This window comes from Hyposmocoma kahamanoa, unplaced genomic scaffold (assembly GCF_003589595.1).
Source record: "Hyposmocoma kahamanoa isolate Upper Pololo Valley unplaced genomic scaffold, ASM358959v1 99879, whole genome shotgun sequence".
NCBI lineage: Eukaryota > Metazoa > Arthropoda > Insecta > Lepidoptera > Cosmopterigidae > Hyposmocoma > Hyposmocoma kahamanoa.
Genome location: NW_020656077.1, coordinates 2,789,732 through 2,806,061, shown reverse-complemented (window position 1 = coordinate 2,806,061; position 16,330 = coordinate 2,789,732). Strand labels below are relative to the sequence as shown.

Below are 16,330 nucleotides of genomic sequence, written 5' to 3'. Positions count from 1 at the left end.
GGCAGAGGGATCAAGGGTAGTTTTATTTTATATTTGATTACCCCGAAAAAGTTAAATAAAAATATGTATGCAAATTTATTGAAGTATTTAATTTATTTACTTATTTTGCAAACTATGAAATTGACCAAAACAGCTATTGATGTTAAAAGGATATTAACTGCAGTCAGTAAATTGCCAAAACGTGGTTGATCCCTAGACACTTTTGATGTGTAAATTTTTTTTTTCCTTGCGATTTTTTGTGTTATGTCAAAATAAAAAATACGTAATTTCAATTATTTTATGTGGTGGTGCGCGTTCATCTTACGTAAGTGGGCGGTAAGCCAAAAAGTTTGGGAACCCATGATCTAAAAGACTAAAACGACTTTTCATTGAGCAATTGCAAGGGATTGGTTACTTCTCAAGCGAGATGTTGATAGTTCGGATCCCAGTGGCGACATATACAATCACCAATTCATCAAGCTACTACACTTTTGTTCGAATATCGCCTCCAGAGCAACAGAACGACATACGTCAACATTTAGCTTGATATGCTACCGTCCGTACCTACAACTTTAATATCTAAGTTTCGTACTTATATTGGTGATAGTTTAGTAGCAATATATCTCGATAACGGCCATGATGACACCTACGTGTTGAAGAAGGTTCACAACCTTGGGCACGTGTGAACTCGCTAACTCGCATTGAGCCATCGTGAAGTAAGACCTAAACTCTCTTCTCTAAAGAAGACTCGTGCCCGGCATTGGGACGTGTTGACGATGACCTTTTAATTTAAGCATAGAAGTTATTATGACCTGACACTTGTAGTATACGAACATTCGTTCCGTGACCAACGATTTGGAATAATGCTTCACAAAGTACTCAAGTACGATCCCACAAAAGATTAGCACCGTAAGGCCTCACTAATCACCGAACGGTCGCATAATCGTGGCGAGCGACACGTGCGGCAACGATTACTTAGACTATTTCCATTGTGCTTGGAAATCACATTAGTAAAATTTCAACCTACGTTTCCGGAGATAAGATCGTACGGTAGCGACAAACCGACACGCTCGTGAGAGAAGAAAGCCATTGTAATTAGTATGAGACCACGGCTAGGTGATAGTGATAGGTGACGCGTGTGTTCGAGAAAACGAGATGCTAACGACAGATTATCTTATTCGTCGGCGACACTTTGACTGCGTGACACAAATGCGCATTGTCCGAAACAGCGACTGCTAGTTTCTATTGAAGAGGCAACTAAACGTTGATCTACCTTCATCCTTGTTTCAAAATTATCATCAGCTCACAGTACTAACTACTACACCAACGGCCAAAGTATAATAAATAAATCCAATTTGAACTGTATACGCATCAATTTTATTCCGAACTACATAGATTAAGGGTCCAAAAATTTATGAAATTCTAAAAACGCAACTTGTAAATAAATAGTTAAATCATACTATATAGCAATGATTACAGTATGACAAAATCTTATTCGGCATACGTTACTTAAAACTTTCTGTTACACTTAAGCCCTAGAGTAAAACGTTTAATAAACTGACACGACGTAGCGTAAGACAAACATGTCGAGGGCTAATACCAACCCACATCCAATAATAGACCGAAGATTAATTGTGTCATGTTTTTAGGTTACTGCAACTTTAATCGCTTAAAAGGGATTCCAATACACCGCAGAAATTAATTTTGATTACCTAATTACGATCGATTTGGGTTGCCCATATAGTAACGTCTGTCTTAATTACGAATACAAAACAAAATGCTACGGATTTTAGTTTATAGTGACAACGAAATGACGTATTTTTATATAAGAATGAAAATATTTACTTACGCTAACGCGAACTGTACTGATTTTAGTCAAAAAGAATCTCAAGAAAAAGACGTAAACGTTACCATTAGAGGGTTCAAAGAGATTATAAAAGACAAGTCACGGCTTATACATATTTTATTGAAAACAAAAAGATTCGATAAAATATGTATAAAATCGCTTTAGGAAAATGTGTTTCTGGATTTGTTATGAAAATACAATTTATTTTAGGGACAACGATATCTATGTACTAATCAAGTAATAAAATCACAATTCACACAGCGTAGTAAAGTAATATATTTACAACGTGCATTCGCGAAGGCATTTAGACTAATCAGGGATGCAAGCATGAATTTCGCATCGCCAAAAGTTGATAACAATCAACGGCATCGGCATGAAGGCGAAAACAACGGCATCGGCATGAAGGCGAAAACAACGGCACCTGAAAAACGATACATTACTCCAAAGCACGCAACATTCGCAATGGCACACAAATATTATAATTATATATAGAAGGTATTCACGACATCACAAGAACATTCTATCAAGCCATCATATCGTTCTCATAGAGTTTTGCTAACGGTATTATTGTTCAATAACTAGAATCAAGCATATACTATTTGATGAAATTTAAGCACGTAAGAATATTTACCTATCATCACGTTCAACACAGAGTAAATCAAGATACTTGAGATAACGCCGCACAATGTTTGTGCGTATGTATATAGGCACCGTCCGTCAGCCAGCCGCCTTATCGCGAATTTTGTGTTTTTGAAATAAACGTTAAACCATCTTTATTAGAATAAGTAACGCGACGTCTAATGTTCCTTCCACTGTTGAATCACTAAGTGGCCTTGGCTTACCGACCGCGTTTGTCCTTCGTAGATTATATAGTTTAACACTTTAATGTTTTGACCCCGAAATCCTTTCTCAGATCAATTATTTACTTTTGCCTCTTTCTTTATCAGAGCCCTAGAAAATTCCCAAAGTAACATCTTTACACAAGATGAGCTTATCTGTGTTTTCCAAGTGGACCACGTGTGATCTCACCGTAGAGCCTAGTCAGAATGTTTGTCAGTAAACAACCTTGTCTCGGAGTGGGTGTAAATGCAAACTAAGTAACTGTAGTTTGGAGATAAACGCTTTTAAGGTTCTTCAGGTGCAGGTGTTGCGCAGCCATTACCGCAGCCGGCTGCACGGCATATTGATCGACCTACCGACTCCATTACAGGCATGTCGATGCATCTCTACTTTTACTTTTACTGACTGTTAATTTAATTATCATCTCTTATTATCTCTATGGAAAAACTACGATGCTAGCCTGAGTAAAACATCTTTGAGTTATCTGTTTGTGTATAATTACCTGGAACAATTTTACTTATCGCAATCCGGAATGAGAACAATCACAAGTAATACGTATAGCTTATATAGAAATGTTGATTCCCTTCTTTATACTTGCAAAGCTGTTTGAGTCAGTATGCAACTTAGTTAGCTGTATCTTAGCAATACATGGCGGGTGCATTCCAAAGTTCCTTTCACGCCTCGCAAGCCGCAAGTCGCAATATTCCGCATCGCAATGTGAACGGTTAAATGTCGAAGAACAAATTGCTATTGGTGTGCGTCGAGGAACATACCGACAAAATAATGACCTGGACTAAAAATTAAACCTTTAGCCCTGATTAAAATCTTTTTATGAAACTTGGAGTTGTTTACGGGGCGATTTAATTGCCATACTTGGACATCGCGACGGGTTATTTGGACAACTTTTAAAATCTATTCCAACTTAATTAATGTATACACACGTGTAATATCCCAGACCAAATTAATGTAAATGAAACAGGAACTCCAGAACGCATTATTATTTAAATGAAGAGCAAATACTTTGGTTTTGATGTTACAACTTTTCTCAACGTCTTTCATAGAACTGGAGTTTGTGAGTCACCCATGCTAAGGCCGAACAAATAGATTTCATGAATATTGGTTCGCTTGTCACAATTTTGGTTCTCCGTAAGGAATTGTTGAGATTCCCAGACAGTCCATGTTACCTTGCTAGAAATTATGAAGGTTTTATGATTAACGTTTGATATAGCCATATTTATTAAAATGTATAGCAAAACATTACAAGATAAGAAAGTATAAAAAACATATAAGGCAACAAACCATGTAAAAATGGGGGTTCACCTACACAAGGAACATTATCTATATGTATACTGTTGATGCTTGGTACCCATACCCAAATGCTACTAACATTATACTTATGACAAATGAAGCTTTTCGCTACCTACCTAGCCATCATGCTATCTTATTGTAACTCACCAAATAGGCGAGGCATGACGTACCAAAAAAAAAAAACAAAAGAGGACAATAGCAACAAGTGCTTCACAGTTATTACAAACACCTTCACACAGCGATGGAACGTCGTCGTCGCCACGACACCGCCATTAAGCCCCCACCAACGCTACTCCACAAAGATACCTACGACAGCACAAAAAAATCTTTATTCTCTTAAAAAGCCCGAAAGGTCTGCGTTGAACTACCTGCTTCAAAGACAACTCACCACATAGGGCCCCAACTAGGAGGTCTCTCTCAGACGACAACGTGGTCGATGACACACGCCCCCGCCATGTTTAATATTACTTACTAAATATTTAAATCGCCGCTTATTTTCGGCAGCTGATCCGTCACGTGGAGATGACTCACATTAACAAAATAAATAGAATGCAAAGGTAAAGCGGACAAAAACTGGACAAAACCTCTGACAAGCCTCGAAAAGTGAAACGAGCTTTGTTGAGCCACGATTTTTGTGTTCTTTTTGTTGGTGGAGTTGGTTGCCCATTCAAATTGGTTTATCACAGTAGCTTCTGGTACTCTAATTTCTTAATTCCTTGAAGCAAAATTATTAACTATTAGGACGCTATACATAAAAATGTGAGTGAATATAATAATAATAATAATAATTTATTCTCCAAAAAAAGGTACCACTATAATTGCACATAAATTTAATTAAGTAATAGTTGTAGGTACAAATTCATTGTTGAACTCTGATTACCCAAACTAGGCACAAGCCTGTATCTTGGAAATCAGAAATAATAATATAATATTCTGCGAAATTGTTACCACCAAACAAGATAATAAATAATTCAAAGAGGAAAAAATGAAATGAATAACATTTAAAAAACATGCTGATATAAAATATGTTCCAATCGTACAATGAAGGAAAAGGGCGTGAACATTAAAAACATACAAAGGAATTTGATGAAGACATGATGGCGGTATGTACTACTAATATATTGATGAAGTATAAAAGCAATAAAGATTGTAATTAAAAATAAACTACATAGTGAACTAAGTTCACCTGTTGACGCCACACCTGGCTCAGAAATACGTTAGTGTGGGCGCGCGTCATTCTGTGGATCTTCTGTTTATATTAACAACAAATATTTAAACCTCGCGTGACCGAACTCAAGTTGCATCCAAATTGGACGCTTCGGGGAAGTTGAAAACGCTCGAGAACAAAAAGCCAAGCATCCTTTTATCCAAAGGCTCAGATATAACTATAATTATAGGAGTTAAGACTAGTCGGGCGGCTGTCTAGCCAGTACAATATCCGGTTTATCTTACCTTATTCGCTGGCGGTATTAAATCCTCTCTATTATGGACGATATCTCGTTTCATTTAAAATTAACTTTCCGTTTGTTATCATCTGCAGCACTTTTAAGTCATCGAACCACTTATACAAACACTTTCCACTAAACTCGAAACTTTTCAGGTTTTGCGATCTCATTAAAACTATAATTATTAGTTAAAGACGGTTAAATGAATGTTGTTGACATTGTTTTTGTTGCTTTCTTGTGTTTTTATAGAACTTTTATGTTAAGTTTTATTTGTATCGTTTCAACGACGCTTCAAATTAAATTGTGAAACTGCCTTACAATGTCCTCAAATAACGCAAACGGCAGTCCACCGTCGACTGGTGAAGTAGTAACGTATTAGCGCGTTGAGGCGACTACAGCATCGAGTGGGAGTGGGGGATGAGAGGGCTATAGTTCATAAAGTACAAGAACGAAAGAGACAACAATATAAGTCATCATGAGTACATCTATAATGCAACTAATGAAAACTGTTCTTGGCCCGATAAATTCTCTCACGAACTTGAATATCTACAATTTAACAGAATAATACTGGTTTTACCTGTGCCCGACCGCGTGCCGATAAGGTAATTTGAATTCCTGCAGAGTGAAAAAGACGAAGGTTTTGTAGAAGCATACACGCTCACACACAATTAGGTTTTGTACGATAGTTTGGAAGAAAATGTTAATTTTTAATTTGAATATTGGATACGTTAACGGTTACCGAGTTTCCTATAATATTGGTGAAAACTGGAATTTTCTTACAATAATATTTTTAAAAGATAGAATAAGTGTAATTTTTCGGGATTATACGTCATATTCGTAGGAAATGACACCGAATCAATTTGAAGTGCCGTAAGGGGTCTTGATCTTAGTAATTAATCACCTCTCTCCTTGTTTATTCCCAAACACAATTATCGTACAAAATTCTGAAAGTGACACAAAAATCAGCATCATTATAGACGCCTCTAAATTTTAGAAACAATCATTCTAAATCCCTTTATTTCAATAGTAAGCAAATTACACTTAAAAATGATTCCTCCTTAAAATGTTAAGCACTATTTTCTATTCGTTAGTAAAGCAATATCAAATGATAAGGACGGATATTTTATTGCAAATTTTATAATATTTGAATAGAATACCATATAATTCATTTATTATTACATACACTTACTTACTATTAAATATATTCACGTTTGCTTATAATTTACAATATCGACGGTGGTTATAAAATGCTAATAAAAGTGAAATCTTTAGAAAATTGAGATAGCACCGGTTGCCAGTTAAAAGTCGATACGTAAAAATATTAAGATTTTTTATAGTACCCAAAAAAAGCAAAACAACCCTTGGCTAGATATTACTTTTTAGTGAAGAAATAGATACTTAAATAACGTATAGGTAGAAACAACATGAGAGAGCTAAATGGAAAATTATTGAACTGTACCTGAATTGAAAAAAACATTAATTATTTATCAGACGTGTAATAAATAGTGACCGTTAATTCAATAAACACGCGAACGAAAGGTTTTGCTAATGACGCTGATTCATTCGATCCCTATACCAGGTCTAAAGAAAACAGATCACTACTCTACAGTGATTCAGTACCGAGGAACGTGGCTGGCAACGGCTACTCTTCTATTTGCCTTTCTTATTGGCGATGGACAAAGGCCTCACTTTTACCAATTAGCCGGCCGGCGCACGAACTATCGACTGTCGGCGCTTTGTTTCCAAAAACAAGTGAAAATCTATTCGATATCGACACACTTACACTCGCACGTTTCCATTTACTAACGATATCATTATAATTTTTTGGGTATTTCTGTCTAACCGTGTTGTATACACGACAAAAAAAATATCTATGTGGATATGTAAAATAAGCAAATACTAACGCAGTGCAGATACCCGTAGGTAAGTGCAATATGAAACTCATTCCTTTAGCGAAGTTACCGAAGTGCCTACTGCGAATTTATTAACTTGTGAATCGTTTATCATAATTATTAATACAAAGATCGAACATTCACAAAAATTCCTTCGATCCGGCCGAATTCGAACCGACGTCTTCTAGCATACCGTGTCAGACGCTATACCAACTAAGCTACGGAACGAACCAGCGGACCTCACGAATTTTTCTATGTACTTGCGTCGTATCTTTGTATTTGGTTTTTCAACGACTTTTTAGCTGTAGCGCCATCTATGAGAAATCTATAATATTCCGTCCAGTTTGTGAATCGTTGTTTGCTCAACAACTTCCTTTAGGTATATACAAACGTACTTGTATCTATTACTTTTGAAGTCCACACAAATTCCAAAAATTTATACAAGTTCATCTAAAATAAATAAATGTACCTACATTATATCAAAATAATATAGAACTGTGGTGTAATGGAAACACTCGTCAGATGTTACAAAAGTGTGCCTTTACATGTACTTGCGAGCTTTCTTTATGCCTTGTGTTTGTTTCACTTTAATGAACACATTGTTTTGTGCTTTGTAACATTATGAAGTGCAAACTTCTAACTATAGCAGTAACCCACAAAAACATGTAATAGATATATCCAAGGTATTATGATACAAAATACAGGTTCAGTAATGAAACTTCACAAGAAATGGACACCTCTGAGAGATAAATATCACTTTGTTGATGAAAGTGTACGAAACACTTTATAAATCAAAACCACCCGTTATTTTCAGATATACGTAACATATGTATATAGCCACAACGACATTTCTAACCTCAACAACGGGTAAGTTTTTTTTAGTTCATTACAGCTTATGGTCCTATGCTACATGACTGGGCTAAAATAGAACATCCGTATAATGCCTAAAGTGCCTTCACCTTGAGGGAAGTCGAAATTCGTTCCTAGTTCCAATTCCGTGATAAGAAAAGAGACATATTCTCTGTAATGAAACACGCAGTACATACCTACTTCCAAAAATTTGTCCAAATTTTTATACAACTTCAAAAATTAAGGTAAAATATAACTTACAATTACAATATGTAGATCCTCACACATAAGTTGAAGTTAGTAAAAAAATACCATTTTTGCTTTTTAACTTAAATATATCCTTTTTATATAATAGGTTCCATGTAATTTATATATTATGGGTACCATGTTTTGAACTAAACATAACACTAAGGGATTTCGTTAATAAAAAAAATAATGTATTTATGTTACATAGCGAAAAATGTTATTTTGAGAAACAACAACTTACGTGTGAGGTATCGATTTTTTAAAGACCCAAACAAATATTCGGGTCAGCACCCAGTTATGTTAACTTTGAAAATGTAGCCAACAAAGCACTAAATAAATACACTTTCTGGGAATTAAATTTGCTTTAATGGGAAATAAATTTACCCTATACGAAGCCAACTTTCTTTTGACAAAACAAATAAATAATGTATACCAAGAAGAGCCTATAATGAATGTAAGTAGAGTGAAGGGAGGCCGCGGCACAGCAAACCGGCAATTTTCGCCAGATGTCACCACGTGCTCTGAATGGGTGAACACTCGGAGACGAAGCTCGGAGCTTGAGGTGCCTTGCCTCGCAAGTCAGTAGAAATCGAACCATCCGCTGACCCCTTTTTACGATGAATAGTAATGACCCTACTTGGACTACACGACACGACTCAAAACATACCGACACATCAATTATAGACACATCAGCCAGTCCAGTAACGCAGCGGCGACGCGGGCGTGCTGTTCAATTCGTCATTGATTTTGTCATTTAGTATTCCATAAAACATTATTGAAACCAAACGGATCAAATCGGTACAACGAACATAAATCAGACTTCCATCAGATTCTTCATTGTAATAATCGTAAACAAACCCATTTCCACGTCTCACTGCTGGGCACGGGTCTCCTCTCAAGACATCATTATACAATAATAATAATAATAATACAATCATAAGTAAAATTAACACTTTCTAAAATTACGAAATTCAAGTTAAAAGATTAAAATCTAAATAACAAAATATAATTTAAAAAATTAAAAGAAAATAAACAATATTGGCCTGCTACTCGTATGTTAAATAATGCATTATAGCGTTACGTATTTGGGTCAATAGAAAATATGTACCTAATACGAAGTTTTTCGTGGATAGGAGACACCGAGGTAGGCGTAATCAGGTCATGCCTTAAAATAAAATTGTCTGAAGGATGCAATATGTACACATAATCGCATTTTCTCCAAGTCTGCTCAGTGATATTGCCAATTTGTGTCGGCGGCAGTAAAACCTACGTTTTCATTTCCTTCCATAGAAACGTTGTGCCGTGCACATCGGTTGAATGGATGCCTTCCGGTTGCCTTTTTCTTTTAGTTTCATACAATTTTATGACAGAGTCAGTCAGCTCCAGCCAAAAGTGAAATCGATTCCACCTTTTCAATGGAATAATATTATTTGATTCTCAAAAATATAATTGATCTATTGTAAATGTGCACTTCTTTCAATAAACTATATTTTTTTATGTTAGGTACTCGTATACATATATTAACTGTTCCGTCTATATTATTTAAATTCAATTCGTCTATATTAGTATTTAGTTAATTCGTTCGTATATGCTAGCAGTAGAGGGAAGTACTGCCACCTCACCTATTTCTGCTGCCAAGCAGTAATGTTGGCATCACTGTGTTCCGGTTTTGAAGGGTAAGTGTGCTGGAGAAATTACAGCACATGGGACTTGTCAACTTATGTCTCAGGGTGACGGGCGCAGTGGCAGTGCCCCTCAGAAGTTTGCGATTTAAAGCTCTAAGTGGTACTGCAACTGTTAGGAACAGGCGTGTAGCTTACCATCAGGCGCACTATAAAAAAAGCATTCAAGGTAAGATTATCATTATTTTACTAAATTAATACTTGATAGTCAAAAATAATATTTGATCCTCTTTTTTCATATAGGTCAAATGGTCAAATCTTGGTTGCGCACTCCCCATTCAGTAGATTAGGTTAGGTTTGTGGCCGAGGGTTTTGAATAATCAAATGAAAGGCTCGGTCCACATCATTTATTGTAAAATAGGAAAAGGAAAAAAGGTAAAGTAAAGGCTGTAAAAAAACAGAATAACGGTATAAACACAGGTACAATCACATAAAAACACTCCCTAATTAAATTATATACAGGTTAACAGGTAAAAAGGAACTTATCCCAAAAGGGCCTGTATTTTCTATAAATATTAGTTTACAAGCAGTTAAGTTACATGATTTTCTATGGTATGTATAACTGGTCAGAATTTTATATGAAGGCGAGCACGTGTGCTCGCTTCGGATATTTAGTAGAGAGTGGCGACGGAAAGAAGAAAAATAAGAGTGACGAAGAAAATTAATAAACGAACGATTCGAATTTTCAAAGTAGGCGGCCAGGAACCATAGAAAAGGTGATAGAAAGTAGGGATAAAAGAGATCGTATCGTCACAGCTTAGGTTAGTATATGAAAAGGCAGCACGAGGGAAGCGAGCGTGTCGCGGCAGCGGCTACCTAGTGTCAGAAGCGAATTTGCATACGTCTCCGAACATGGTTTCAAGTTTTTTAATGCTCGTTTGTTTTATACAAATCAAACATTAGCTCAGAACAGATTAAAAATAATCAATTCGATTTAAAAATCATCGATTTAATTTATTATACCTCGCAGAGAAAAAGGATCAATCATTAAATAAGATGACCGTTTAGGTTTTTTGCCTAATGCTTTTGCAAATCTAAAACGATTATTTAAATTAATAACCTTTAAATATATATTTATATTAACCTTTAAATATAACCTCTTAATGCCCTCAAAACAAAACTTGTGGTTTGCAGACGTCGTTTCTGTTAAAGCGTGTACTATTTTCTATACATTCAGTAGCTAGTTAAAAAATAATCACTAAACACATAAAGCATTTATTGCCGACTAGTCTAATATACAAAAAGCTTGAGCGACTCGAGAGAAGAGTCCTTAAGTTCATAGCTTCATTGCCAAGAGCGTTTGACCTTAAAACCAGGCGCACTCAAATCTCAAGTGTCTCTTCATAATGCTTTCTGCTCTGGTTAATTGAGTTATCATATTAACTAATGTAGGCGTGATTTTAACGGACTTTATAAGGCATGTTCCTAATTGTAAAGCAAAGCTAATTTCCTTACTCAATGTACTCATACATAGATACTTTAACATCAATGTGATTATAGCTTTTTTTATAAAAAAAACCGACCTCATTAGTTTGTGGAATTACATAATATTTATTTGCCAGGTTTTATTGAAATCGGTTAACAGAAAGAGGGTGAAGTGAAATAAACCGGCTTCATTCCTTAATTTGCCACTCATGGTCGTGGAATATTTTCAATTTTCAATTTTGAACGGGACCACTACTGAGGTACCCTTTTTCAATAAAACTCACCGAAATCGGTTCACTAATATCGGAGTAAAAGCATGACATCATACGAAAAAAAACAGTCGAATTGAGAACTTCCTCCTTTTTTGAAGTCGGTTAAAAAGCAAAGCATCAAATATTATTTTCACAGTCTCGTATAAAAATACACGCCTTTATCAAATAGTATACCTATGAAGATATTCTTTCGAAGGAATATTTAACATTTTAGATATTTATAAATTACTGTCTTGGTGTTCACAAAGTTAATATATACTTTTACAAGTTAAGTTTTATTTTAAGTTTACCACTTTCTTAAAAGACTTTGCCTTTCTTTTACTACGTTCAATTCAAAAGTACGAAAATGTGTTTATGTGTACAATTTAAATTAGAATGTTGGTCTTGTATTTAAAAACCTATGAAAGCTTTGGGAAAGCCTCCTTGTGTAGTACTAAAAGCTTAGAGAAGAGGACGAGTTAGACAAAAATCTATACATTAGTTGGTCCCCAATTTAATAAGTTCTTAATACCAGCTACAGGATTAGCGAAAGATGAACTAGAGACGTAGATAACTTGAGAGGTCGATAACTCCATGATATACACTTAATAATATGTAAACTTTAGATTTCCGTATTTACTAGCGAATAATATGGTCCAAACATTTAGAAATAACATGATTATTGAGGTTTATTTGCTATAAATCTAGGACACGTGTTAATGTGTCAGTCAACATTCAGTGTTTGCGACCCACAAAGGGTTAATGTGAGTAGCTGCAAGTCTAATCGGTATAAATTCAAACAGCTTGATTATCGCAAACAGATTCGAGAAGAGGCTATTGGTTGATAACTTCTTTTCAGGTTGAATCACTCTACTTGGAAACACTATGTATTCGTGTAACATTCTATTGATTGGGGTACTATCTAGTACAAAGGGCTATATTCTTTACAGCCCTTTAAGGTGGAAGCAGGAAAACTAAGGCCCCGTGAAGCTTCGGCTTTAGATCAGTTATGCCAATTAGTAGATCTTGTTAAGTCTTCGCGAATAATATTTCATGGCCAAAAAGAGGTTCATGGAGAAGAAGACTCGAGAAGAAATCTGAGAAGGTCAGCGCTGCCTATAAGCTCTCCCTTCGTACATAAAGTTCGTCTCGAAGCCACCTTTGGATTTTAAACTGGATACGGTTCATATAACAATCGTATGAGAAATATAAAATCAACTTTTACAAAATCATAAAAGTTCTGAACACAGTGACAAGCTAAACTTAACATCTATGCTTCCATTTCGACATCAACAAATACACTAGGCTCCTGAGCGTTTCCCAGCCCAGTTGGTTTCGACTGCATGCAGTTGTATATAATCGACCTCGTGCATGCAGCCAAACCGGTAGCAGCCTAAGTAGGTACACGACACTAGTATGGGCAATGGCGAGTCTTGTGGCAAGAGTGGACTCTCTATTGCAGTCGTGAAACAAACTCTGGTGGGACTACTCTCCTACAAGCACGTACAAGTTGCCGATATATAAAAGAAGTATAGATATTACAATCACGACATTCGTTTACAGTGATCACATAGTTGTAGACTACACAGATGTCGTGGACGCGTACAAGTAAGCACCGTTTTCTTCGCCCATAACGGCGATTTCCCTCATTCACTCGCGGATGTGACGCACTTACTTGTATAAACCCAATGTAATTTAGGCGTGAAAATCGCCTTTTTTTCGTTGAAACTTTCTCCATGCCTGAGGATCAAAGTCTTATTTATCTATCCTAATCAGTTCGACTCGTCGGCAATGTCGTGATAACGTTTGTGGTGAACACATAATAGAATGCGTTTTATGAGGTCGAACTCAAACTCTCGAGATCATATTATGGCATCAAATTATTATACGCTTGTATGACACTTACTTCGTGCGCAAGAAGTACGCAACGCATACACCCAACCAAGTCACCTATACAGGGTTATTTGTAAAATACTAACAACCTAGCAGGACTATATTACTAACATTGTAAACAACAACTTTTGTTCCATGACTTAATCGTTTCCTTTCATACAAAAATAAATATTTAAATAGATCGCTCCAAGCGGTGATAACTCTGTACAAAACGCGGGAGTCGTCTCGGAGAGAACGCTTGCACGTTTGAACTTACTAGTCTTACTACCTTACCAACAAATACAAATCTAAAAAGTGACACATAGTACGAAAAAAACTAAGAAGTTTATTTTTAGTATATTTATCACGTTTTATCACAAGTCATAGAACAAAAGTTGTTCTTTATGACGTTAGTAATCTATCCTGAAAGGTTGTTAGTATTATAAAATAACCCTGTATATGTGCAACAAATTTTAAGTAAGATGCAAATTGCATGATAGATGTTTTTGTACTAATAAATGAGCAAAATGTTTGTGTTAAATTATGAAAATGCGTGCTCAATAACTATTGTAAAAGAACAAGTCAATCACGCAAGGGCAAGACTTTGAAAGGTCAGAAAAATCTAATTAAACTAGCTTTATTATTAGCGATATTGGGTGTCTACACTGTGACAGAAGGATAAAGTGTAAATACTCACCAGTCCCATAGATGGGCAAGACAGTCAAACATGACGCAGCCATGTTCGGTGTTGAGGCAGGAAGCCGTTGCGGGAGCTGCAGCCATCTTAACCTCGACCCAGATCATGCAAGTTCTGTATGATCATGAAGTCGCGAGGCGCGACTATTAGCTCTCGCGAGGCCTAATAATTTTGCGGAGTTACTCTCTGGAAAGAGAAAAGTGCCAATTAGTGTTGACGGAGTACCTCTACAGTACGCTGTTTTAGGACTTGGTCTTAAGTAAATAAAATTCTAATTTTACAATTTAAATACTAGCCACATTTACCCACAGAAATTTTAAAAAATTAGTTCTGTTTGACTAACTTTTTGTGCTCTGAAAGTACTGTATAAACGAATATAACTAAAATATTTCAAATAATTTTTATACGTTATATTACTGAAAAGTTATTAATTAAATTATTTACATCCGCATAATTTCAAACTAACCGGGCAAACTAATTATGAAACACTCGTGAACGGGCCAGTTTCGAGGACGTGTACAAATTAATTACGAACATACATACTATTACTATTATTATTTAATTTGAAATTCATCATGAGCTTTTCAGTGAAGGAAAACATCGTGATGACACTCTATGGATGAAATCGGCCTTGAAGAAAGTTCACAACTCTCGAAAAACGAATGTGAAGTCCCCAACCCGCATTGGGCCAGCGTGGCGGACTATGGCCTAAACCCTCGTCTGAAAGAAGACCCGTGCCCAGCAGTGGGACATATAAATAGGTTGATGATGATACTATTACGCAGACTATAGCAGCTTGTAATGCATTATCACATATATGAGATCAATTGTAAAAATCCCAGAATAATAAAATAGTAAAGATGGAAGATACTTGCACTATTATCGACTTAGTTACCGAAATGTATCTGGAAAACTGAAATGACAGAAAGATAGTTATCCATTCATTGAGAGAGGCCGAAGAGAGGAGATGGTGATGCGGACGAACTTGGCCTCGAAGGAGTTTTTTCAGTGTTCGATCTTAGTATTAATAATTATAATCAACTAGTAGAGTAATTTCACGAAAAAATAATTGAATATCATGGTGGTAAAATGAAACATCCTGACGTTGAATGAACTTAATTACAACTACCTAAATCATTTCAATGTCACTAAAAAGCAAGGTCTTCGGCAAAAAAGAGTCCATTTGGACTGACTCCCGCTTTTCACGGTAGGTATACCTGTCCCTGTTACTGACGGTCTGGCGCTTCTGAGCATGACATTCAGAGCAGATCTGAACTTTGGCACTAAAATGACAATCTGGGCGTTTGTAACAGCATGAAACTGTATTTCTTGCCTGGACAGCTTAAACCTTGTGCAAAACGCAAATCATATCTTGCTTGAAGTAGAAGTCACCTATGGGCAGGCTCAGTGAAATAACAACTAGAAGTTCTTCACTCGGAGCCAGGAGACTTATTGGTGACAATTACCTCGAGTTTAAGCTTTCTAGTTTAGCCCATCGGCACAAAGTTCAGTTTTGTCTGTCAGTTTTCAACAGATTATTGTCTTCGGGGAATGTGCTCACGAGCTCTACCAGCCTTTCAGGCATGCTATGCGGTTTACGTCGTCCTTTATAATACATATAGCCAAGGAATGGAATTCCCAGCCTGCGTCTCTCTTTCCTAGTACACACAACCCGAATGTCATCAAAGTGCGATTGAATAAGAATGGTCGAGCATATTCTACAGCTTTGCTCCAGTGCTACTAAGTAGTGGTGAAGAGTAAGAGACAACCGATTTAGGTTTTTGTTAACAAGAGTAATACTACCGAGATTAGATTTCCAATTTGGTTAATTTCATCAGATAAGTTTTTTTTTATAATATTCAGTCCCGGGACGCACAAGTCGTGCGCCTGATGGTAAGCTACACTCCTATCCATAACAGTTGCAGTGCCACTCACAGCTTTAAATCGCAAAGATCTGAGGGGCACTGCCACTGCGCCCGTCACCTCGGGACATAAGTT

General features: G+C 36.2%; 1 protein-coding gene across 6 annotated transcripts in view; it reads right to left on the bottom strand.

Moving 5' to 3' along the window:
- The window catches only part of LOC113239531, an 82,840-nt gene that overhangs the window by 47,211 nt on the left and 19,299 nt on the right, over nt 1-16,330 (bottom strand). For all 6 annotated transcript variants that reach the window (XR_003311194.1, XM_026476589.1, XM_026476592.1 and 3 more), the window contains exon 2: nt 14,333-14,518. Coding sequence is in view for 5 of the 6 variants with exons in the window: in XM_026476589.1 (XP_026332374.1) it covers nt 14,333-14,439 (107 nt within the window). In the remaining variant the exon portion in view is untranslated. The remainder of the gene's footprint in view (nt 1-14,332; nt 14,519-16,330) is intronic.